At 39.2% G+C, this 22,757-nt stretch overlaps 11 protein-coding genes across 11 annotated transcripts; 6 read left to right on the forward strand and 5 right to left on the reverse strand.

Annotated features, from left to right (window-relative positions):
• Positions 1-31: 31 nt before the first annotated feature.
• Positions 32-1,354, forward strand: RHIMIDRAFT_302256 (uncharacterized protein; the record flags this gene model as incomplete). Its single annotated transcript, XM_023614383.1, has 1 exon — positions 32-1,354. One exon carries the CDS (start codon positions 32-34, stop codon positions 1,151-1,153), a length of 1,122 nt encoding a protein of 373 aa, XP_023461680.1. The 3' UTR covers positions 1,154-1,354.
• Positions 1,355-3,162, forward strand: RHIMIDRAFT_302262 (uncharacterized protein). Its single transcript, XM_023614384.1, has one exon. It carries the CDS (start codon positions 1,555-1,557, stop codon positions 3,067-3,069), a length of 1,515 nt encoding a protein of 504 aa, XP_023461681.1. The 5' UTR covers positions 1,355-1,554; the 3' UTR covers positions 3,070-3,162.
• A 307-nt stretch (positions 3,163-3,469) lies between these two features.
• Positions 3,470-4,133, forward strand: RHIMIDRAFT_270820 (uncharacterized protein). Its single transcript, XM_023612211.1, has 2 exons — positions 3,470-3,662; positions 3,715-4,133. Exons 1-2 carry the CDS (start codon positions 3,618-3,620, stop codon positions 4,096-4,098), a joined length of 429 nt encoding a protein of 142 aa, XP_023461682.1. The 5' UTR covers positions 3,470-3,617; the 3' UTR covers positions 4,099-4,133.
• Positions 4,134-4,213: 80 nt separating this feature from the next.
• Positions 4,214-6,168, reverse strand: RHIMIDRAFT_242136 (MFS general substrate transporter; the record flags this gene model as incomplete). Its single annotated transcript, XM_023609721.1, has 8 exons — positions 4,214-4,439; positions 4,494-4,551; positions 4,608-5,012; positions 5,069-5,591; positions 5,656-5,804; positions 5,856-5,949; positions 6,002-6,043; positions 6,100-6,168. The coding sequence occupies 8 exons, from the start codon at positions 6,166-6,168 to the stop codon at positions 4,214-4,216; spliced, it is 1,566 nt and encodes a 521-aa protein (XP_023461683.1).
• A 975-nt stretch (positions 6,169-7,143) lies between these two features.
• RHIMIDRAFT_242137 (RNB-domain-containing protein) lies at positions 7,144-10,742 on the forward strand (the record flags this gene model as incomplete). The annotated part of the gene is made up of 4 exons (XM_023609722.1): positions 7,144-7,194; positions 7,237-9,076; positions 9,127-9,800; positions 9,849-10,742. The coding sequence occupies 4 exons, from the start codon at positions 7,144-7,146 to the stop codon at positions 10,740-10,742; spliced, it is 3,459 nt and encodes a 1,152-aa protein (XP_023461684.1).
• A 37-nt stretch (positions 10,743-10,779) lies between these two features.
• On the reverse strand, positions 10,780-11,756 carry RHIMIDRAFT_242138 (uncharacterized protein; the record flags this gene model as incomplete). The annotated part of the gene is made up of 5 exons (XM_023609723.1): positions 10,780-10,804; positions 10,840-11,108; positions 11,164-11,573; positions 11,624-11,679; positions 11,737-11,756. The coding sequence occupies 5 exons, from the start codon at positions 11,754-11,756 to the stop codon at positions 10,780-10,782; spliced, it is 780 nt and encodes a 259-aa protein (XP_023461685.1).
• A 159-nt stretch (positions 11,757-11,915) lies between these two features.
• Positions 11,916-13,896, forward strand: RHIMIDRAFT_220257 (seven-hairpin glycosidase). The gene is made up of 8 exons (XM_023607401.1): positions 11,916-12,242; positions 12,286-12,576; positions 12,629-12,737; positions 12,799-12,892; positions 12,958-12,998; positions 13,046-13,222; positions 13,275-13,675; positions 13,738-13,896. The coding sequence occupies exons 1-8, from the start codon at positions 11,947-11,949 to the stop codon at positions 13,859-13,861; spliced, it is 1,533 nt and encodes a 510-aa protein (XP_023461686.1). The 5' UTR covers positions 11,916-11,946; the 3' UTR covers positions 13,862-13,896.
• Positions 13,897-14,078: 182 nt separating this feature from the next.
• On the reverse strand, positions 14,079-15,194 carry RHIMIDRAFT_270827 (uncharacterized protein). The gene is made up of 5 exons (XM_023612212.1): positions 15,123-15,194; positions 15,039-15,062; positions 14,933-14,978; positions 14,544-14,876; positions 14,079-14,493 (listed from the first exon to the last, which is right to left on the reverse strand). Exons 1-5 carry the CDS (start codon positions 15,179-15,181, stop codon positions 14,410-14,412), a joined length of 546 nt encoding a protein of 181 aa, XP_023461687.1. The 5' UTR covers positions 15,182-15,194; the 3' UTR covers positions 14,079-14,409.
• Positions 15,195-15,426: 232 nt separating this feature from the next.
• RHIMIDRAFT_82006 (uncharacterized protein) lies at positions 15,427-16,333 on the reverse strand. Its single transcript, XM_023615744.1, has one exon. It carries the CDS (start codon positions 15,974-15,976, stop codon positions 15,479-15,481), a length of 498 nt encoding a protein of 165 aa, XP_023461688.1. The 5' UTR covers positions 15,977-16,333; the 3' UTR covers positions 15,427-15,478.
• Positions 16,334-18,005: 1,672 nt separating this feature from the next.
• RHIMIDRAFT_81984 (uncharacterized protein) lies at positions 18,006-21,277 on the reverse strand. The gene is made up of 7 exons (XM_023615743.1): positions 21,027-21,277; positions 20,883-20,973; positions 20,810-20,820; positions 20,685-20,762; positions 20,591-20,632; positions 18,683-20,543; positions 18,006-18,635 (listed from the first exon to the last, which is right to left on the reverse strand). The coding sequence occupies exons 1-7, from the start codon at positions 21,054-21,056 to the stop codon at positions 18,073-18,075; spliced, it is 2,676 nt and encodes an 891-aa protein (XP_023461689.1). The 5' UTR covers positions 21,057-21,277; the 3' UTR covers positions 18,006-18,072.
• A 329-nt stretch (positions 21,278-21,606) lies between these two features.
• Positions 21,607-22,733, forward strand: RHIMIDRAFT_208660 (methionine aminopeptidase; the record flags this gene model as incomplete). The annotated part of the gene is made up of 7 exons (XM_023607078.1): positions 21,607-21,780; positions 21,834-22,025; positions 22,070-22,236; positions 22,294-22,391; positions 22,442-22,488; positions 22,543-22,644; positions 22,692-22,733. The coding sequence occupies 7 exons, from the start codon at positions 21,607-21,609 to the stop codon at positions 22,731-22,733; spliced, it is 822 nt and encodes a 273-aa protein (XP_023461690.1).
• Between the last annotated feature and the right edge of the window lie 24 nt (positions 22,734-22,757).

The raw sequence follows: 22,757 nt of genomic DNA on the forward strand, positions 1-22,757 counted from the left end.
AGACGTAGTTACGCGCGCGTTTCTCTCTTTAATGTCAATTCAACAGCATCTACAACAATTTCTTTCAAGAACACATACTAACCATAAAACATTCCATGTGTTCAACCTTGACTCTGATCTATACTCATCACCTCCACTCATCAAAAACTCATCCGCCACATCCTACCGACATCGTCTTCTCCTAGTTTCCGCACCTACTGTTGGCTTTATATCTGGCTTGGAAGCATACGAATACACTGTTTCAAAACAAGATAAAATAGAACACATGATTTACATCTCCAAGGTGGATACGACCATGACAACCGAAGAAACGAGAGGAGTGACGAGACAACTTGTTTTGGCCTATTTAGCAAGCTTACCGTCCAATACCACCGTATTTGTGTTTGCAAGAGCACAACCTCAGTACCTGTTTGCCAACTCGGCCAAGAACACGAACAAGGCCGCCCTGTCCGACCGCGACCTTGTCTCTTGGTGGCTTCATACACTCAATAGAGCTCCCAACGCCGAAAAAGGTTGGTGGTTTGTGCCTGGAGTAGAGGATGAGTCCAGTGCTCTGATCGAGATTGGAGCAAGAAAGCGACAGTGGGAAGCTGCATTCGACTGGACTTATGGAAGCTCTTATTCCCCAGATGCAAAGGCCCTGGATGTAATTCCACGGTTTGAGGATGATGCCAAGGCACGATTCTTGAAGGATCATATAGATGATGATTTGTCTGTGAAAGGGTTTTGGGAGTTACTAGCATTTAGCGAAGAATGCGGATCTGGAAAAATCACTGGTTTCTTCGAGCTCAAAGTCAATGGTTGTTTATTGGAAGAAAAAAAAGCCGAAAAGGAAAAGGAAAAAGATGACAAGTTTACAGAATTTTGGAACAAGCTCATGTTCTTGGACTTTCACAATAAGGAATCCATTTTATCCTCCACCCAGACCGCAGTCAGGGAAATTGAAAAGAGATATTCTAAAGAATGTCAATTTGAGATTACGGTTGAACAAAACAGGCCATTGGAACAAACGAAAAGTAAGCAGCCTGTAGTCAATACGCTCTCAAGCATGCAGATTAAACGAAAGAGAGAACAAGTGAATAGCAAGGAAGCAGCGGTAAACACACTTTCAGGTTCGTTCATTAAGCGTAAAAAAAACTGTAATCATAATTGAGTCCTGTAATTGGAATAAACTCTCCCTACAGCCAAAAAACAGTGTTTATTTCAATTGTCTGATCGCTGCTATACGTCATGATGTGTTGTATGTTATGAGTATCTCTAATGTGTTTCTGATTTCGAAAAAATGTATACCTTATTTTATTTTGGCCATCTTTAATTCTTTAAAACAGCAAGTGATATATACATATATAAGATCTGTTGTTAGCAAAGCGTATAGTCAGGAATGGGACGCGCGCGCAAACATACATCCTTATTACAAGAATTTTTCATTTGTTTTTTGCCTCTTATGTAGCAAAACAAAGCTAAAGTTGCCAGATGATTTCGTTATAAAGCCAACTAGAGCCCATCATTTATAAATTATCAAATTCCTTTCGCTAGTTTTTTAATAAGCAAAAAATGTCAGAACCGTCCTTTCCTCCTGCAAACATAGTGATGAATAATTCGTCATCTGTATCAAAAAGTAAAAAGAAAAGAAATAAGAAGAAGAACAAGAAGGCAGGATCTTCACAACAGTCTCCTGCTGCTTCCGTTCCACCAACCGAGGCAGTCACTCAAGGGGTCACTGGGGCTGAAGGGACAACTGGAGAATTCACCAGTAACGATTCGTTGAATCAAGACGAAGCTGCAGTGACAGCGCCTACAACACCAGAAGAACAGCCTAAGGTCACCGAGAATGTTGACCATCCTGAAAAAATTGGTGCTGGTGAACAAGGAACTGTTGAACAGCCAGAAGAGCTAGGTGAACAAGGAACTGTTGAACAAGGAACTGTTGAACAGCCAGAGGAGCTAGGTGGACAAGAAACTATTGAACAGCCAGAAGAACTAGGTGAACAAGAAACTATTGAACAGCCAGAAGAACTAGGTGGACAAGGAACTGTTGAACGACCAGAGGAGCTAGGTGAACAAGGAGCTGTTGAGCAACCAGAGGAACTAGGTGGTCAAGAAAGTACACTTATGCCTCCACAACGTAGAGATACTGATCAAGATCCTTCGCGTACGGTACCAGCAGAGGGTATGCTCCCATCTGCTGTTACCCCTGATGTCCCCGAGAAACAGGAAGAGATAAAGGCGCCGGGTGCGCCACTTGTTCAAACACGGCCATTAGCTCCAATCCCTGTTGCCACTCCTCAGCTAACTGAACGTAGTGCTTTCCAGGAACCAACATCTACAGTATCTCCACCGCTCCCTTCCCCATTTGAACCCAAAGAGACATTCCCTTCATCTACGGAACCATTTGCTATGGAACACAGTTATCATGAGTTGTCTGACAACGAAGAGAGTTGTGTTCGATCCGCTGTTCAGTCCAAGTTTATCGATATTGATTTCATCATGAAGCAAGTCAAAGAAAATATTGACAAAGGCATGTACGAGACTCCACGAGGTTCTCACGGAACTTTTGGAACCAGCGATGCAGTTGCTGCTGCCACTTCTGCTACAGGAGCAATGCCAGCATCTAGCACGACGACTGCTGATACAACAACTGATGAAAACGTAATGGACGATACTACCAAAAGTACTGTCCCTGTTCAAGAAGACACATTAAAGCAACCAGAACCTGCTGTTGTTAATGAGCAGCCCACTGCTATGCAGCCTGTGACAACAGCAACAGACACAAAGCAAAACGTTGCTACAACTACTAGTCCTACGGAACAAGACAACGTGCCTCAACCGGCTTCTGCAAATGCTTCACAACAAGCAATTACTGATAATGCGCCTCAACAAACAACTACCGATAACGTGCCCCAACAAGCTGTTTCCGATAATGCGCCTCAACAACCATCTTTGAATGATGCTTCTCAGCAACCTGATTCTACTGTTGCTTCAAGACCACCTAAGCCCAAGAGATCATCTCAAATTAGATCAAGCATTATCTCTGCAGTTAAGAAAAGGAGAAGCTGTATCATCTTGTAAAAAGAGAAAAGTGAGTAAATATATAGTTCCTACTTCTTTTTTTCTTCTTTACACACACATATAATAACAATCTCATAAACCGCGTCTTTTTTTTCTACTGTTTGGTATGCTTTATTACTTTTTTTTTTGATCATGTCGTTTCTGAAAAGGAAAGGGGTCAATGCGTCCTATCAAATGTCTTGCTGCAAGGTAAGACAAAAGAGCCATGTCAAAGGGCTTAGTAAGCGTATGACCTTAAATTGCAACACGGTAATCATAAATGATGGCTTCAACGTCAATTTTACAAAAAAGTCCGAGTACCACTAGAGGGGTCAATTGATTTTGATTGTTTGTTTTTATTCGCGTTTCACATAATAAAGTCTATTTCCAGCAAGAGGTACCCACAAAGAAGGCGTTTAATACCACATGTCAGCTGCTATGGTGGTGTGAGACCAAGGTTGTTCAGAATCTTGATCATGCAGTGCAACACAAATTGTCATTGTAGCTAACGGTAATTTTCTATATAAATAATCCTGGATTTCTTTTTTTTTTTCTTTCCCTCTAATTGGATGACAAGCCTCTGGAACGATCCATTTGGAATGAATTTCAAAAAGGTATATAGAAAAAAACAAGCATAATCCATGCATACGTGCTAATTCATATTAGGCCAAGAAAGTAACCGCCATTGTTGTTGAAAAGCCTGCAAGCAAAGAGAAAGAAAAGCCGCCATCTAAAGCTCCTTGTGTTTCTCCCCCTCACTCTATCTGCTACTGTGTCAATTATTATCCTCAACCTTACTATCCGCCCATGTTTCCACAGCAACCATGTGTCTGCCATCAATCAAAGCCTACTCCACCACCACCGCCACCAAAGGAAGAAAAGAAAAAGGCTCACAAGTGCGTACTGGCGTGTACACCTGAGAATAAATGCGCAGCATGTAAAAAAGCTGAGGAACCTAAGAAGGTGTATTATGTAGTACCGTCTTTTTCTAATCCCAGAACTGTGTATCGTGTCAGTGTGATGGAAGGGAAATCATATACAACAAAGTGATCTCTTATTATTTTTTTACTCTATAAATATAATTTAAGCTTTATTTTAATAATAATAATATAATAATAAACATCAATGCTTATTTTACACTTGTAGCAATAAAGTAAGTCAACTATTAGTGTGAAGGGTTACTCGTAGATGCCACTGCTTGTTGCTCTTCTTGTATAGAGCTGGCTCTGCTTTTATCAACTTCAACGATCTCCTCTCTTGTATGTGCCTGTTCATAGTATTCAGGATCTAGTCTCTTACTGAGTATAAACGTAACTGTGCCAATCAATGCAAGGAAAGCAAAACTGACATTGACACGAATTGTGTAAGGCAACCAAGTGGCAGTTAATGCTCTATTAAGAAAAACAAGTCAGCTTGTAATTACAGAGAGAAGAGGCAAGACTTACGCTGACCATAAACTACCACAAACAGCTGGTCCCATTGCTCTTGTAGCACTTGCACAGCCTTAATTATAAAATGTTAGTTGTGATATTCTGAATTATATTTCTTGTAATGCTTACATTGAGAGAATCCATTCACAGCGCCCAAAGCATCTTTTCTAGGAGCCGCGTTGTTGACAAGAATGGTGCATCCAGTGAAGCAGATAGTATGTCCTATTGTCTTGATAGTCTGTGATATGATCAGGCCTACCCAAACCCAGAGTTTTGTATTCTTATGTCCGTCAAAATTAGGTACATTGTACAGTGTACGAATGATGCCTTGAGAGAGATATAAAAAGATGAGAATAAAGAGAACGATCTGGAACAAGCGAAGTAATCCAAATCTTCGTGTTAGGGCAGGCAAGATGAGCAATTGAGCGATAAGAGTGACCACACCAGCATAGGCAAGGGCAGCACCGATCTCGTATGAACTAAAGCCTAAGCCGCCATTTTCTCTGGTACTGGCAGTATAAAGGGGGAATAGCTCTATATACGTGCAGTGAGTATCATGATTTATTTACCCAATTGACAATACAATTTACCGTCCATGTAAACAGCTTGGAAAGCAAAAAATCCATAGGCGATGCAAATGGCAACAACCTGTGGTGTAATGGATTCCTTGAGCGTAGGTGGTTTGTATCTGTCCTTGATAGTAGGTGTAGGTGAGCGTTGATCCTTTTGGTTTTTAAAAGTAGAGTAATTTTGCTCGTTCTCTGTTTGGATCAAGGAAGTTTCTTCATCTTCTGAATGATGCGCGTACACCGGATGCGTTTCTTCCAAGAAAAACAAACCGAATATCAATCCTAAAGTACAGATAAAAGCTGAAATGAAGCATGGTAAGAAGTAGGGATACTCCGTCAAGAAATCAGTCAAGAACCCCAAATGACCAAACACTCCGGGATAATTTTGAACCGGATGAGATAGAAAGCCGCCAAGCATCGGACCAATAATAGATCCAAGACCGTACATTAGTGGTAGTAAAGAGAATGCTCGGGCTCTCTGGTGTGGTAAATGATCAGTGGTTAATTCTGATACCATGCTTTTCAATACACCAATATTACCATTCTATCAAAAGATGGGATGCTTCTTTTAGTACATATAGCGAAAACCAGTTCTTGCAACACTTTACCAGCAAGCCACAGAGACTTCGAGAGACTAGTGCCCAAATGAATGATTTCGATAACCCAAAGAGTAAGATACTTGTGATAGTGCCTACTAGGCCCTGCAAAATAACCGGTCTTCTCCCGATCCTGTCCGAGAGCATACCCCAATGAATGCCTATGATAGGTTGGTATACAATGTATATGAAAATGGCATCATCATCTATACCTGTTAATAGCTGAGATAATGCAAAACAAGAAGTAATGAATCCGACATAGTAACCAACACCCTTTTCATCTGCGATATGAAAGTCCCTAACCATCTTTATAATATGTTGAGTATAAACAAAGGATTATGTTTGTGCATATATTTACTTGCACAATAAATGGAAATATGACGGTAAAACAAATAGGTTCCTAAAAACAAAGCTAAGCTACTATAGATCGATATATATACTGTTTCTTTATCTTACAGCAAATCTACATGCGCAAATGATGGCCAATTGCCTATATGGCAATGGTTTAATTATCTTTTGTTCCATCTATTTACGTTGCAATATTAGCAAAAAAAAAAAAAAAAAAATTAGGCAGAAAAGAGAGACATAATTCTGGAATAAACTTCCAAAATAAATAGTCGCACAGAGCTAGTCTTGAATTACGACAAAAATGGAAATCATTGTTACCCCCATAGTTTATTACAGAAGAAGACATTTATAGTGAAGCTCATCTTTGAAAAAGGTGGGCTTTGACAATCTGATTGATGCATATTGAGAATATCAAGAACAAAAGCTTTATACAAGCATTAACTTACCAGATTTTAGCTTTGGGCATATTTGCTGATAGTAACTATTGCTTACACAGCATACACTAATATTACTCAAGAAAAAGAGCATCTGCCGAAGAACCGCGCAACTCTACTCACTTTAACGTCTTTGGCATCAATGACTTGATGCTAATCGCCTTCTATATCTTTTTGATTATCTTTTAACATTCTTATCCAAGAGCCTTCAATTACAATGTCAGGATTGATATGGTAAATATTTATTGTTCACGGTACTTTTGTTATCAAAACATCAACTACGGCGTATCAATCAAAATTGAGCTTTATTTCCTCAACATTGTATTTCATATTCAGTTTTCTTTTAACGAATATATGAGGGCGTTCTAATCCAGCAATATTATACACCGCGTTTATTTCTTTAATCAATCTCGCCTCCTTCATGCGCTCGCAACTACTGTTTTACAACTCTGTATTTAATACACTAACACAGCATCCTGCTTTTTTCTTTTTCTGTCCATAATGAAGTGATCATCATTTCAGTTTTCATTCCTTCACGTATATTATCAAGCTTGCTCGAACAAAGCTTTATATTTTAATTGGACAAGGTATTCTGTGACTTTGCATGAAAATAAATTTTTATTGGTCAAGCTGATTCTCTTCCGCTTTGAGGGCAAAATGAAAACGCAATGACATTTTTCATTTCCATTTTTTTCTTTTTTCTTTTTAAATAAAATAGATGATAGAAGAAGAGGTTATTATAGATAAAAATAGCCAACAAGTAGTAGATGTAAGCTATCTATTGCTATTATCTTTACTTATTATTTAATAGACTGCTGCGGTGAAAAAGGCAACAAAGGATAAAAAGAAGGCTGTAAAGAAAGAAGAGGCTGACAAAGATGTACAGCAAGAAAAAAAGACCAAGAAGCTTTTCAAGAAGAAGAAGAACAAAGATACGGTGGATCCCATAGAAACAAAAAAGAATCGATCCAAACCAAAAAAGAAGAGCGATGACAAGAAACCGACTGCGGTAGAACATGCTGCGGTGTTGGATGGTGCTGAGTCTTCAGCCATCATCACGACTCTAGATTATGAAGAGGAAGAAAATGTGGAGGGTGAGATAGAGGTGTTTGATTACCATGAGCTTGAGGAAGCGCTGGGTGGACCTGTGAAGCTTCATGATCTTCCTTCCATTCAGTTTGCTCCAGAAGCGAAAAAGAAAAAGTCAAAGCCCATCATGCAAAAAAGTCGTTCAGCTCCTTCAGAATCTAGTATCAAGAATCCATCAGCCAAGAACGGAAAGTATAGTGCAGTGCCTCCTCCCCAGTCCTTATTGTCATCTGGAAAGCCTGTAAAGAGTCAAAAAGTGCATACCCACGATCATCAGGAAAAGAAGAAAAAGCAAGACAAGGACCATGTGCATGAATCTGAGTCTGTGAAGCCATCTGCTATCAAGAAGAAGGCAAAAAAGATCAAAACAGAGGAAGTCGAGTTTAAGGTTTCGACACCTAGTGTCAAATTGCCTGCTAAAAAGGAAAAGGGGGTGAGCACAGATCAAAAGCCAAGATCAACCAAATCATCGGGTTTCCCAAAGAGGCAACTTGGAGAGGATGTAAAGCCTATGGTATTAGCGAAAAAGGAAGGAAAGAACATGACTAAGAACCTGAATGAAGAGCAAAAGAAGGAGTTGCTAACTGTCGATTATTGCCACCCTTATGACGTTTTGTATGGACGTAAAAGCCGCATGCGATTCGAACGTTACTTGGATCCTAAAATCTGCGAAAAGAGAGTCAAGGAAAAGGAGACAAACCTCTATAAAGGGATCCTTCGCATCAACAAGCGTAATCGTACCGATGCCTATGTTACAACGGATAAGTTAGAGTCAGACATCTTTATTTTTGGACTGCGTGATCGTAACCGCGCTTTAGAAGGAGATACAGTCTTTGTAGAATTAGTCGATGTGGATGTCGTGTGGACAAAAAAGAAAGATGGCATGGCACGTAAAAAGGATGAGGGTGATTCAGTCATTATTGATGAAAAGTCAAAGCCAAAATATGCTGGCAAAGTGGTCTGTGTTCAAAGTGTGCGTAAAGATCGCCTGTTTTCCGGTACGATATCGATTCAACGAGCATCCAATGGAACAGGTGCAGTTGCAAATGGTAATGCTGCAGAAGAAGATACTGATATAGAAGCAGTAAATGAATTGGTGGATGAAGATGAAGGGCAAGAGACGGTAGAGGGCTCTCGGTCTTCAAACAGCGATAAAGAAATAGAATCCAAGAAGGGCAACAATCATGTACGCGTCGTATGGTTTAAGCCGCTCGACAAACGCGCTCCATTGATTATGATTCCAATTAAGAATGCTCCTTATGATATCCTGGATAATGAAGCCAAGTATGCAAATCTTATCGTTGTCGTCAAGATCACTCGATGGCCAATTGACTCGTTAAATCCTATTGGCGCATTTGTTCGTGAGTTAGGTCATATTGGTAATATTCCAGCAGAGACAGAAGCTATATTGGCGGACAATGGTATTTCAGAACTTCCTTTCAGTAAAAAGGCGCTCAGTGGGTTACCTCCTACACCTTGGTCCATTGAACAATCCGAGATTGATAAAAGACGCGATTTACGCACAACACGTATATTCACAATCGATCCTGCTACAGCCAAAGGTAAGAAAGAATATATTAATAGGGAATTGGTGACTGAGGGATTGTATTAGATCTTGACGACGCTGTTCATGTCACTCAGTTGGATAAAGATGATTTTGAAGTGGGTGTTCATATCGCGGATGTATCTCATTTCGTAAAGCAGCACACTGCTTTGGATCATGAAGCGTTTGACAGAGGAACGAGTACTTATCTCTGTGACCGTGTGATTCCGATGCTTCCCTCTCTCCTATGTGAGGAGCTCTGTAGTTTAAACCCAGGCGTCGATCGACTTGCATTCTCTGTTATTTGGAAGATGGACGGTGCTGGTAACGTGAAAGAGACCTGGTTTGGCAAAACTATCATTCGATCTTGTGCCAAATTAGCCTATGACGATGCTCAAAGTGTCATCGAAGGACATGGTTTACCAAAGACGGTGATTATCCGAGACGATCACAAGGTATCCGACGTAGAACAAGATATTCTCTATCTGTTCGAAATGTCCAAAAAGATGCGTGAGCGTCGATTTGCGAATGGCGCATTATCCATCAATTCCATCCGCCTTTCGTTCAAGCTAAATGACATTGGCGAGCCTTGTGAGGTTTCTATTTATGAGCAAAAAGATGCGAATAGACTGATTGAGGAATTTATGTTGCGTGCCAACATGAGTGTTGCTGAAAAGATTCGTGAGCATTATCCAAATGAAGCACTTCTTCGTCAGCACTCTCCTCCTCATGAAAAGAGCTTGGTAAGTGTTGTTTATGATGAATTCACGTTTTGCTCACATATACTTTAGAATGAATTCTTGAGAATTGTTGACAGCTTAGGTTACAAGTTTGACGGATCAACTGCAGGCAGCCTTCAAGAATCATTTAATTCTATTGAATCCGAAGATATCAAGTCAGTTTTGAAGCTTTTGGCGGTAAAACCAATGCAGAGAGCCAAATACTTTTGTACGGGATCCTTTGAAGATATCAACAGATTCAGACATTATGCTCTCAATGTGCCGTACTATACGCACTTTACTTCTCCCATTCGACGATTTGCAGATATCGTTGTCCATAGACAGTTAGAAGCCGCACTTGCCAACAAAAAGTCATGTGGCTATAAAAAGGCTGCTGTTCAAAAGGCAGCTGGACATTGTAACGAGCGAAAGGAGGGAGCCAAGAACTCGCAAGATATGAACTTGCAATTATATCTCTATCACTATCTTTACAACTTGGAGAAGGAAACCAAGAAGCCTGTTATCTGTACTGCTATTGTGACTCAAGTGCTGAAGGATGCTATTGATATACTTGTTCCTGAATACGGACTTGAAAAGCGCCTTCATGTAGACGCGATACCCATCGAAAGATACGTCTTTGATGGAAATAAGACCACCTTGTCTGTTTATTGGAAAGAAGGTGTTGATTCAAGCTGGGAATGGGATCAAAAGCGAAGAAGTGATCAAGATTTTGTAGAACCCGTGGGCACGCAGATCGAGTTAGACGATGAGCAAGATAATGATGATGAGAATAATGAAGTAGTGACAGTAAAGATTCCAGAAGAGCTGTTAGAAGAAAATACATTGGATAAAGAAACAAGGATGCAAACATTCAAGACATTTTCAAAGTTGAATGTTAGAATTCAAGTGAATGTAGAAAGATCTCCGCCTATTGTAAACATTTACCCAATTAACCCCTTCATGTAATTTTTATTCAATCATGATATCCTCTGTATTTGTTCTTTCAGCTAATATACTTTGTAATGTGTCTGCCAATTTATAATACATCAGCCTTTCTTTTAACTCTTCGTAATCATCTGTTGACTCTATGATTCCTCTTTCATCTGTAATGTTGACTTGTGTCGGGTATGCTGAGGTCTTGTTTTCATATTTGATATTTACACGTAAAACTCTGCTGCTAATGTGAACCTTGATATCAACATCTGACTTGGACATGTTTTCCGATAGAATCTTGATATCATAGCCTTCTTCTGTTAGTTTATTTATTTCGTTTAGTTGCTCTCTTCTAGTGACATATGCCTGTACACAGTCATGAACGATACGTATGAATGTCTAATAGAGAAAAAAAAAGGTGAACAAAGAGAAGCCATCTTGATTTTAATATTACCTCAATATTATGCGGCATGAATTTCTTTTCTAATTCGTGAATGGGAATAAACGGAGGCAATGTATGTCTGTCCACCTTTGAAAAGTCGTCTTTCAGGAACAGTAGATAATAAGGTTCCTTGTATGTTCTGTCATAGAATGTTTCTAATCTTATTCCCACATGATTCCTTTTAAAATTGAATATGGTACGTCCACATAAGCGATGGTAACTGATCATTTCTTGTATACAGTTATTCTTTACTGCTTGTCTCATTTGATCGAAAATATCTTGCTTAGCATTAGAAATGTCTCGTTTTGCTGTTATGGTTGGATCTGTAAATGTGTTTGCTAACTTGGTGACTACCAAATAGGATATATCTTCTTCCAATAATTCTCTTTTTAATCTTTTTTGTTTTTCATTTGCTTTAGCAACTGTAATAAAAGTCAGGGTTGTTTTTTGCTTGATCTACTCTAGATCTTACGTCTTTCTTTCAGTATTTTTATTTGAGCTTTTAATCTGTTCTGCTGATCAGGTAAACTATAGAAAAAAAATAGTTATACGTGGTTAATGTTGCTTTGGATAATAACTGCTTACAATGTGCCATCGCCGTCCATGACTTTCAAGGAGAAGGGTGAAGGATAAAAAAAAAAATAAACAATGCAAAACACTTCGGGCTTTGATTTTTAGAGTAACCTGCAATGACTTTTCTCCTAACTGTAAATTGTCCCTAGCGTGTGATCCTTTTCTCTCTTTCTCTCTTTCTCTCTTTCTCTCTTTCTCTCTTTCTCTCTTTTTCTTTTAAAAATGCTAAAGCTATCAGCAGCATTTTTTCTATGTCACATCATTTTATCATGCTTCCTAGTGAATCAAATCGATTCTTTGTCTTTTTTTGACCAAAGGCCTTTTAGTATCAACAGTAGAAAGAGTCGCAAACTGATTCGAAAAGAGCACGGAGGCTTACCAGAGGCAGATAAACTGACAGTGGAAGAAAAACAATCATATATTAAAGATGCATTTATCTTTTCCTGGGATGGATATAGAAACCATAGCTGGGGATTTGATGAAAACAGACCTGTCTCTAATGATCCAAGAAATACAAGGTAACAGATACTTATCATCATATTTGATACCAACCTTCATTAGGAACGGCTGGGGAGCGACCATCGTTGATAGCTTGGATACATTGTATATCATGGGACTGAGGAAGGAGTTTGATGAGGCAAAGGAGTTTGTTCGCAACATTAATTGGACCTTGGCCGAGGAACCGGTACAACTGTTTGAAACTGTCATACGATATGTTGGCGGACTACTATCAGCTTATGATTTATCAAACGATCTTGTCTTTGTCGAAAAGGCTGTCGAACTAACAGAGCTCTTGATTCCCGCATTTGACTCACCTACAGGAGTTCCTTACCAATACATGGACTTTAAGACGTAAGCGTAAACATAAATGAAGAAAAGGCTGTATTAATATATATAAAAAAAGAGGAAAGCCTTTACGATCACCAATCGCTTGTTTAGCAGAAGTTGGCACGATTCAAATAGAGTTTACAAGATTATCAGAGATCACAGGAAATTGGAAGTATCATCGTATCGTAAGTATGACCTTTTTCTCATGCTAAAAAAAAAAACGATGGGAGCTAAAATTTTCTGAAGGGCCAAAGAGTGTATGACGCTTTTCTTAAAATGAATGATACGCGCGGCCTTTATCCCCACCTGATCAATGTGAATACTGGTAAACCCGCTTCAGGTATTGCGTCCATATAGTTTACAAATATCAATTGAGATTATATAACACCTTTTTGTTCCCCTTAGACCGCTACACTTGGGGTGGTATGGGCGATAGCTTTTATGAGGTATATATAGTGTATTTTAGAGTGCCATGATGTCTTACATACTGTAGTACTTGATCAAACAACTTGTAGTAGTAAAAGGCAAAGATCAAACAAAATTCAAATTAGTCAAAGAAATCATCGATGGGCTAGAAGCTCGACTACTTGTTGACTCAGCTGTAGACCCAAGTTTATCGTTTCTAGTTGAAATCAATGACGGTCAACCCAGCTATCGCATGGATGAGTTGGTAAGAAGAGCTAAAACGCCTTATTTATATTCTCATCCATCAACTACTGTAGGCATGCTTTGCTCCTGCCGCATTGATTTTAGCCGCACGTCATTTCCCTGACGATTTTGGGCATATCGAGAGTGCTGCCAACCGTCTATTAAATGGGTGCTATAGTGCATGGGATTCCACTATGACAGGATTGGCCCCGGAAGTATTCACTTGGGATATGAAACCTCGATTCTTTTATGAACATAAGCCTTCCGTTGTACCTGTCGTTAAATCTTACATATTACGACCAGAGACGTTGGAGTCGTTGTATTACTTTTATGTGTACACTAAAAATCCCGTGTATCAAGATATGGCATGGGATATATTCAACTCTTTATATACTTACTGTAGAGCAAACTCTGGGTACACTGGTTTATACAATGTAGACGACATTGAATACCCATGGGATGATCGTGAAGAAAGGTAACTAACAAGAGATGTGAAACGCTCGAGACTCATTTTGATATATTTATGCGTTGAATTAGTTTCTTCTTTGCAGAGACGTTAAAGTATCTATATCTCATCTTTGAGGATCCTCATCACCCACGATTTCCTTTTGATCAATGGGTCTTTAATACAGAAGCTCATCCATTAAAAATTAAAAATTAAAGAGTGCGTTTACACTTTATTCATTATCGGAAGGCTCTTCGTATTCATCCTAAGTACAAAAGCATAAGTAAAGTATTTCATTATGTTTTTTTTTTTTATTATTATTACCTCAGACTCTTCATCCTCTTCTTCTTCTTCTTCATCGTCATCCTCTTCATTATTCTCTTCAATACTTTCTTCATCAGTTTCTTTAGCATTATTTTCATCTTTATTTTCTTCCTCTTCTTCTTCTTCTTCATCCGATGGCTCATCCAACTTGTAACTCTTTGGTTGTGATGCAGCCCTTCTTCTCGATCTTCTACCACTATCTTCTTCTTCTGTCAGGATATGACTGGTATCCAAGCTCTCCAACTCTTTCTTTAGCTCTCTTTCTCTCTTGATTGCCTCACATTTTTCAATAGATGGTCTACCTTCAACACCGAGATCTTGCAGGATAGCTTTTAATTTTTCAATTTCTGCTCTTGCTGAACGGCAGCCTGCCAATTCTTTTGACCTGATTTTTTTTTATGATTGTTACATGTGAAAAATACTTATTTAAATATAATCCCTTACCACACTTTGCGAACACCACACTTGTTAATAAATCCCTTGAGTCTCTTGATCGTCTCTTCATCTTTTGATGATCCAGGTTTCTACTTTGAGTAAGCAAATGCTTTAAATACATATCTCCATCTATACTAACTCTTGTCGAAGCGACTGTCGTTTTAGATTTCTTTTTAACAACTTTCTTTTCCTCCTCCTCTTCTTCCATATCATCATCTTGGTCATCGTCCTCTTCATCACTACTCGAAATAACTTGCTTTGTCTTTCTAGCTCTCTTCTTTTGTAGTATTCCCTCATCATCCTCTTCTGTAACAGCGGGCGAGGCCTCTGTACGCTTGCGTTTTGTAGAATGATTTGATTCTTCTTCTTTGACACTTGTCTCACTTGATTGTTTTTTCAGGATATATTCATCAATCATGTTTGTAATCATGTTCTTCCAAGGATCTTGTTTCAGTGTATTTGGTTCTAATTCCTAAGTGTGTGAATATATGGTTATTGACACTGAGTGGATCATGCTGTAGATCTTACATAATGCTCTTCTAGACTATGACGGATCTCTTTTGGTGTAAGCACACTGTTTCCAATAATAAGACGAGTGAGTTTCTTTAATTGTCTTTGCTTCTTTCTCTTTTACCTCAAGTCGCTCTCGTCAATTAAACTATACAATAAACACAGTGCGCGTTGAGTACATCTGAAACTATGATTTATATAAAACTACCTTTCCAACTTGTTTTTAAAGTCTTGTCCCTTTATGAATGTCTCGTCTACAGTCACCATATTACTTAAGGGAAAAAAAAAAAAAAAAATAAACACACGCGTGAATTAAAAAAAATACGCGCTTTGCAAACTAATAGAGAAATGATAATTTCAGACAACAAAATGAAACGACAATAACAATTTTTTTAGCTACATGTTATTTGTAAGTGTTGACCACATGTATCTTTTCTTCTCTCAAAAAGACAAAATTCATTGCCTTTTTAACAATGAAGAAATATATGATAGCCGACTAAAGTGTAATTGCTATTGGTTTTATTATAAATTATTAAGAGACAAATAAATAAATGTACACTTTCTTTATCCTCGCAAGTCAGCTGGACGACCTCGAGAATAAAGATTCGCTGGATCTGGATTACAATATATATGTGAGGCAATCTTGAGACTCTCAAAGTCCTTTTGTGCTCTCTTGGTCCATTCAAATCGATCTGCTGGAGTAAATGCATACTTGCCAAGATTGGCCCAATAAAACGCTTTCAGGAACCGAATTTCTTGAATAAATCGCATTTCAAGTACTCCATGTTGCAGTACAGTAAAGCCCTCAACTGTCCTGCCCGTACTGATATAAGGTAAGGCTCTGGCCAAATAAAGACAGGGCTGTGTGAATTCCCAAAATTTGACTTGCTGGAAGGCATGGTTCAGTCTGGCTACACCTTCAATGAATCGATCGTAGTTCTTTGAGTCATGGGTGGATATAAAATCGACTCTTTCGTCTTCTATAAGTGAATAAAGTCCCATGGTGGCGAAAATAAGACCGAATATAGGAAAGATGTTTGCTAGTTTTATTGTTAGTTTCATTTATGTTTAATAGGAATAAACTTACGTGTTACTGTGAGTAAAGGCAGGATGACCATTAAGCACTTGGTATGTTTACGAGCATTTTCATAATTTCGGCATCTTGCATAATAACACAACAGTGTGCCATGAATAGCAATTCGATTATAATCAGCTGTCTGCTTCAAATGTGCCTCCAAAAGGGCCACGTAGGGCTCACAATCACGAAGTCTGTCGACGATCAACGCGTTTCCAACATGATAGACGCCCAGCCAGATCTCTGCTTCAAAATCACCATTTGTATGTGCGGTATCTGCCATTTGTTTGAGCAAGAGCAAATCTTCAGGCGAGTTATCAAGCGTGCCTTCGAATATACGCATGGTAATCACCAGTCCAGCCGATCGATAGAACGCTTGACAGTCGGTGATGACGCCTAGCGTCTTGACGGCCTCAATGGATCGATAAAGTAGCATTCTTGCGTTTTTAAACTTTCCAGCAGCAAAACACAAGTGAGAGCAGATGGTGAGGGTATCAGCATCATTTTTATCATCCATGTACTTTAACGCTTGCGTAATATAGAATATACTTTGTTCCTTTTCATCGTTTAACCAGCTCAGCATGGAATTCCTAGCCAAGAACAGGGTATAACTCGGCCCGACCTCTTCCAGACGCTCACATGCATTCAGTCCGACAAGGCATGTGTACACAAAGGCCCTACCTTTGCCGGTGTAAAAGTATATGTTGGACAACTGCACCATGATCTCTACCACGCGCTTGCCGATTTCTTTTTTGATATCTTTGGTAAATTTTCTGAATATGCGCATCTTCCTATGTCTGAACTGTGAAATTTTGTTTATCCAAAACTTATACAAGAATTCTGGTTCGCTCTGTGGCCAAGACTCGCCAAGACAATCGAGTGCCTGGAACAGGTACCGCTCTCCTTCAGTTAGTTTCGTACGCATTGTAAAGCATATACCCAGTCGTCGATAAATATCGCTACGATGAATTCGGCCAAACTGTACAGCTAAATCCGTGTTCTCGTTCAGGATTTTGACGATACGTTCGAGGTTTCCCGTAGCTTCCGGAAGCAAAAAGGACTTCATGTTTAGGTCGGCTAATGCTTCCAGATAATAAAGCTGTTTGTCCAAGTAATCCGTTTGTAGGTAATGTCGAGTCACTTTGGGTAAAAGCTTTGTATAGTTTTCTCTGGTCAATTGGTTTTCATAGTACTTGGCCAGGAGACGATGTAGCAAGATTCTCGTCTCGTAGGATACCATGTCGTATATACTTTGTGGAATAGTAATGTGTGTAAACGTGTAGATGTCTTCGTCAGTTTCGTGCGCATGGTCATCGACTTTTTGGATAAAATGATAGACATCGTATCTTTCTATTTTTTGTCGCACTTCCTCTTCATCCGCATATTTGAAGTCGATATTGTTCTCTTTAATGACCGATTGAACCTCTTTAAGCGTAAAGTACTGATCTAAGCAGCTTGCTACCTAGTAAAAAAAAAAAAAAAAAAAAAAAAGGAGTAAGATTTTGATAAAGTGTTTACATGATTAAACTTACTGTCAAGAATTCTTGAAAGCTATTGTCCACTCTATCAAACTGCATCTTGATAATTCGTTTATAGTCAAAATTTCCCAGCAGATCCTCCAAGTCAAAGCGCGTGCTGCTGGGTACTAACGTATGCTCAATCACAGTGACATGATTAAAATCTTTTAGAACAATCGCCATGTTTCTGTTTCAAAAATAGGTTAGATCATATTATGTTTCTTTAGTATTGAGACCTACTTGACATAAAGTGGGTTTCCTGCAGTTCGCTTCTGAATGACCGAGACAATCTCTGGACTGACACTATTCACGCTTGTCGTCTGGAACGTCTGCAAGATAATCTCGGCGATCTCTGTAGCACCCAGACCATTCAGTGGAATCTCCTTTGAAACACCCGTTGCTCTAAACTTGTTGATAAATGTCACATTATAGTCCTTCATAGGACGAGTGGCTAGAACCAGCAACACCTTTTGACAGTGTTCGTGAATATGTTGCAACAAACGAATTGATGCAGAATCGGCCCCTAATATATGGTTTCATGAATACAACAATATACATTGAGTTTATTACTTACATTGCACATCGTCAGAGATGAATACGAGACTCGTATGCTCAGATACATAACGGATCATGCGCGTGATAACCCCTGTGAGAAGTATATCTCGTGCACGTACATCCAATCGCCGTGTCGTCCTGTTATCTGGTACATCGGCCAAGGTGGTGAACACAACCTTGAACAGCGGTAAGAACTCCTCCTCTTCGCCGCACTTTCTTAGGCATCGAGTGATCTGTTCAACCAACTCACTAGCGCTTTCTGGAATGTCGTCTCCGTGTATTTCTGCAGGAGGAGAGAGCCTTGAGCTAGAAAAATAGGATGTGTTGTTACCGTTCGACAGTTGTGGTTCCTTGATGGTCGTGAGTGTCGTTGGTGATGGGGGAGTAGAAGAAGGTGATGACGAGACGTCTGAGCTTTCTAAGCCATGAGAATAGACAGAATCATAGAGATGGGTTGAGCCGGTAAAGTAGGATAATCTTCGTTTAGGATTAGGTGGTAGATCCTGCGAGTCTATGATTTCAAATAAAGCGAGTAATATATTTTTTACAAGATAATACTTGGAGCTCTTCTCCACTACAAAGACATGAATACTTGACTCATTCATATTTTCAATCACTTACCTTCTGTAGACGAAGACCAACAACAGAAAGTATCAGGCGAATGTACAGCTCTGCTGAGCGTATGGCAAAAAAAGCTTTTTCCCACACCTGAGGGGCCCGAGATCACGAGCAAGTGATTATTTGGGGATTCTGTCCAGTCGCTGACAAACTTGGTCGCCTCGGCCATTTCTGACTTGTATCCAATAAAGTCCGAGTTCTTTTCTTGACTTTGAGCCGAAACCCGTTTGTTCTTGATAGCAGCAAATCGTAGGATACCAAAGATCTGTATTGGCTTCACCTTACCTTTGACAAAGTTCTCACCATAGTCCTCAAAATCACACATCCTACCGATTTGTTGCTTTGTAGCAAAGTCGCATACGATATTCTTTTTCGCAAACTGAAACTTGAGCATACGAACGGCTAGGATGATCGTATCGCCTGCGATGGCAGGATCGCGTCTGTAAGGATTTCCCTGAGGTAAGACCGAGTTGAAGATCACACCCGTTGAAAGAGAGATGGCAAAATCATCAAGAAAACCCAGAAAACAGTCGCGAAGTTCCATGGCGGCCTTTGCTGCAAAGATCGCTTCTCTTTCATGCGATAAGGGAGGGAGGCCAAAGACGGCCAAGAGAGTGGCTCCTTTATCATCTACAGCAAATTGCTGAAGGATGCCTTCGTACTTGACCAAGGTGCGAATGGCTGTATGGACCGCTTTCTGCGCTAGTTCAAGACCGTGTGCAGTAGCCACGTTGAGTTTGCCTAGACTGATAAACATGATGGTCGCATCTCTAAATTGAGCTGGGAAATTATCGTCGGGACTGTGCTCAAGGCGATAAAGAGCGCTTCGGTTGATGTATTTTAGGTAATTTGGATTTGGGTCGGATGATAATTCGAGAATGGATGTATCCCTTGTACGCGCAACGAGTGGTTCGATATGAAGCGTATCTGCTCGACTGAGTAAGCCGGGTGCATCAGCTAAATAACTTGCATGGGCTCCTTTGGCTGGGGCTGGGTAGGGTCTATTTCCTTTCCTTGGTGGTGAAGAATCAATACTTTTGACGATATAAAAGTCACCTCGTTTTTCATAGGAAAGACTGATAGACTGGTTCAAAAAGTACTGATATGCTTCTGGAGTAATGCACATTTCACCTGCTTTGGCAGCATTCAGGGCATCCTCTAGTGATTCAACAGCTGGTCCACAGATGGCATACTCTAATCGTCCGGTATAGTCCAAGGTGTAATCAGATGGGTTTTCGCTGCCATTGACACTGATGTATGAAAAACGCTGTTTCTTCTTTGTTATTTGTAATGCAGTAATGTCGTTATCTCTTGAAGAAAGAAGATCGCCCAAGATTACATTTGTGATATCCCCGCATGATAAAGCTATGTGTAACTCCAAGTCAATAGCGTCTGGTTCATCCTTTGTCGTGTCACTTGTCACACTGTTTTTTCTCCTAGTTGCATAAACTTTGTTCTTTCTATTTTTGCCAAAGATGGCTGGAATACAACGCCAGAAATTGAATGCAGTTGCATCATAAGTGTAATCGATATCTAATGCTGTATTTAGATATAAACTTCCTCCTGTTGACGATTGCTCGCTGGTTGACCCATTGCCATCAAACAGGAAGAAAGGTTGACTATCATCATCTCTCGTTCGACGGTCTATGCCGACAGATGATCTGTGTTTCGTACGTTCTTCTGCTGTTAGATAAACTCGATAATGAGATAACCTAGCCAATAATTGCAGTCCACATTCAATTGCCTTTCTGACAAGTACATTTCGTTGTCGTGCTTCTCTATCCTTGGCGTTTTCTTCACTTGTTGTGAAATCATTTTCAAATGATTGTATTTGAAAGCTAACTAAAACTGCATCTCCCAAGAACTAATATAAATGTAAATAGGTGTGCCTATATTCTCACGCTCATTTACCTTCACAACATCTCCGCCAAAGTGTTCAATGATTTCAATGCACTATAAAAAGCGTGAGTTATATGAAGAGATCAAATTCATGGGTACACTTTACTTCACCCATATAAGAGCCTATTTCTAATGCAACAGCTTCAGCCCCAGATTCTCCTTTCTCAGCGGCCATTGTTGTCAACTATATAGAGTAAATGTTACTGTTGTATATCTATATATAGAACTTACAGCACTAAAACCTAAAATAATAGCAATCATAGTAAGTTCCCCCGCATATGTTATAAAAATAAAAAAGGCATACCAACAACATCAACCATGAGCACAACGCCAAATTGAGACTGACTGAATGGGATTTGTAGTTTATCGAATCTGGCATGCAATGACCTTACATACTAATGATTATAAGTGGAGGAGGTTTTTATATATAAAAATATTCATTTCCTACTTTGGCAATATAAGGTGCAATATTTAGCATTGCAAAGTTAATTACGAGTGATCTCTATTCTCTCTTTTGTCTGTATCTTGGAGCCTTTTAAAAAAAGAAAAAAAAGAAAAAGAAAAAATAGAGCAAATGTTCGTTTTCTTTTTCCAAAAACAGATTTGCTTAGCAGGACAGTGACGTTACAGATGTTTCACCGTCTGCTGTTTCTTTGATAAACACATTTAAATAATGATTTCATCTTCACTTTGTATCTATTTATCAAATTGAAAATAATGATCATCTGCAAACGAAAAAGAAGGAGGAACATTATTGTTTGACAGGTTTGAGGTTTATCTCAAAGGAGGTTGTGCTCCGTACAAAAATGGTAATTTCTCTGTTAAATCACCGTCAGACATGACAATCCCTTTTTGTTTTGTTTTTTTTCTACATGAATTCACTTAGAAAGATTTCAATCCCACATGCTAGATCATTCCACACCACACATACTTGCAATAGCCCTCGAGGGCTCACAAAAGTAGCTAATCGCTGGGGCACGTTTCAACGACTTGGACCAAGCTCATTAGCTAGCATCGATGTTCGACAAATGGAGCGTAGACAAGTACCTGATCACATCCTTTTACCACCTTATGCCAAACTTGGTGCTTCTTCCACCTGGTCTCCTGATATCCCAGTGAATACAGAGATAGACATTATACATATGCGAAAAGCAGGCAAGCTTGCAAAAGAGATCCTAGAGATGGGTTCTACATTATGTAAAGTAAGCACCTCCTATTTTTATTTATTTGTATACAAAACTTATATATCAATCAGCCAGGAGTCACTACGGATAGCATCGATAGGGCTCTTCATGAGGCCATTATTAAAAACAATGCATACCCGTCTCCATTAAACTATAATGGATTTCCCAAGAGTGTTTGCACATCAATTAACAATGTGATCGCACATGGAATACCGGATGATAGAGAGCTAAAAGACAGCGATATTATTAATGTGGATGTTACTGTAAGTAGACATCATGTAATAAGATTTATATTAAATATCACCAGGTCTACTTGAATGGATATCATGGTGATACCTCTGCCACTTTTTTAGTCGGAAAAAATGTGGATGAGCAAGGTAAGGCGCTAGTTGAATGCACAAAAGAGTGCTTGGATATGGCCATCAAAGCGTGTGGACCAAAAGTGCCTTATAAAGAGATTGGCCGTATCATCAGGTAATTTGCTTTTTATAATGTCAATTTTTTGTTTTAACTCTATTCAAATACGCCCAGTGACTATGCAGCAAAACACGGTTATTCTGTATCAGATGAGTTGTCTGGACATGGCATTGGCAAGGAATTTCACTGCTACCCTTTGATTTTACATCATGGTAACCCACTTTCTGTACGTTTATAGAAAATGACTCATCATACGTTATAGTGAATGAAGAAGAAGGCTTAATGAATCCTGGCACTATTTTTACTATTGTATGTATACAGACTATATATTTATACAACAACTAATATATATGACATCTATAGGAGCCAATGTTATGTCAGGGATCTGCTTCCGGTATTATGTGGCCAGATCAATGGACCATATCTACTATAGATGGTGGTAGAAGCGCACAATTTGAACATACAGTAAGTGACATGGAGAATAAGGGGGCTTTAATTTAATATTTGAAAAGATTCTTATCACAGACGACGGTGTAGAAGTATTGACAGCATAAAATGTGTATAAATTTTGTGTAAAT

This window comes from Rhizopus microsporus, assembly GCF_002708625.1.
Source record: "Rhizopus microsporus ATCC 52813 unplaced genomic scaffold scaffold_28, whole genome shotgun sequence".
In the NCBI taxonomy this organism is placed as follows: domain Eukaryota; kingdom Fungi; phylum Mucoromycota; class Mucoromycetes; order Mucorales; family Rhizopodaceae; genus Rhizopus; species Rhizopus microsporus.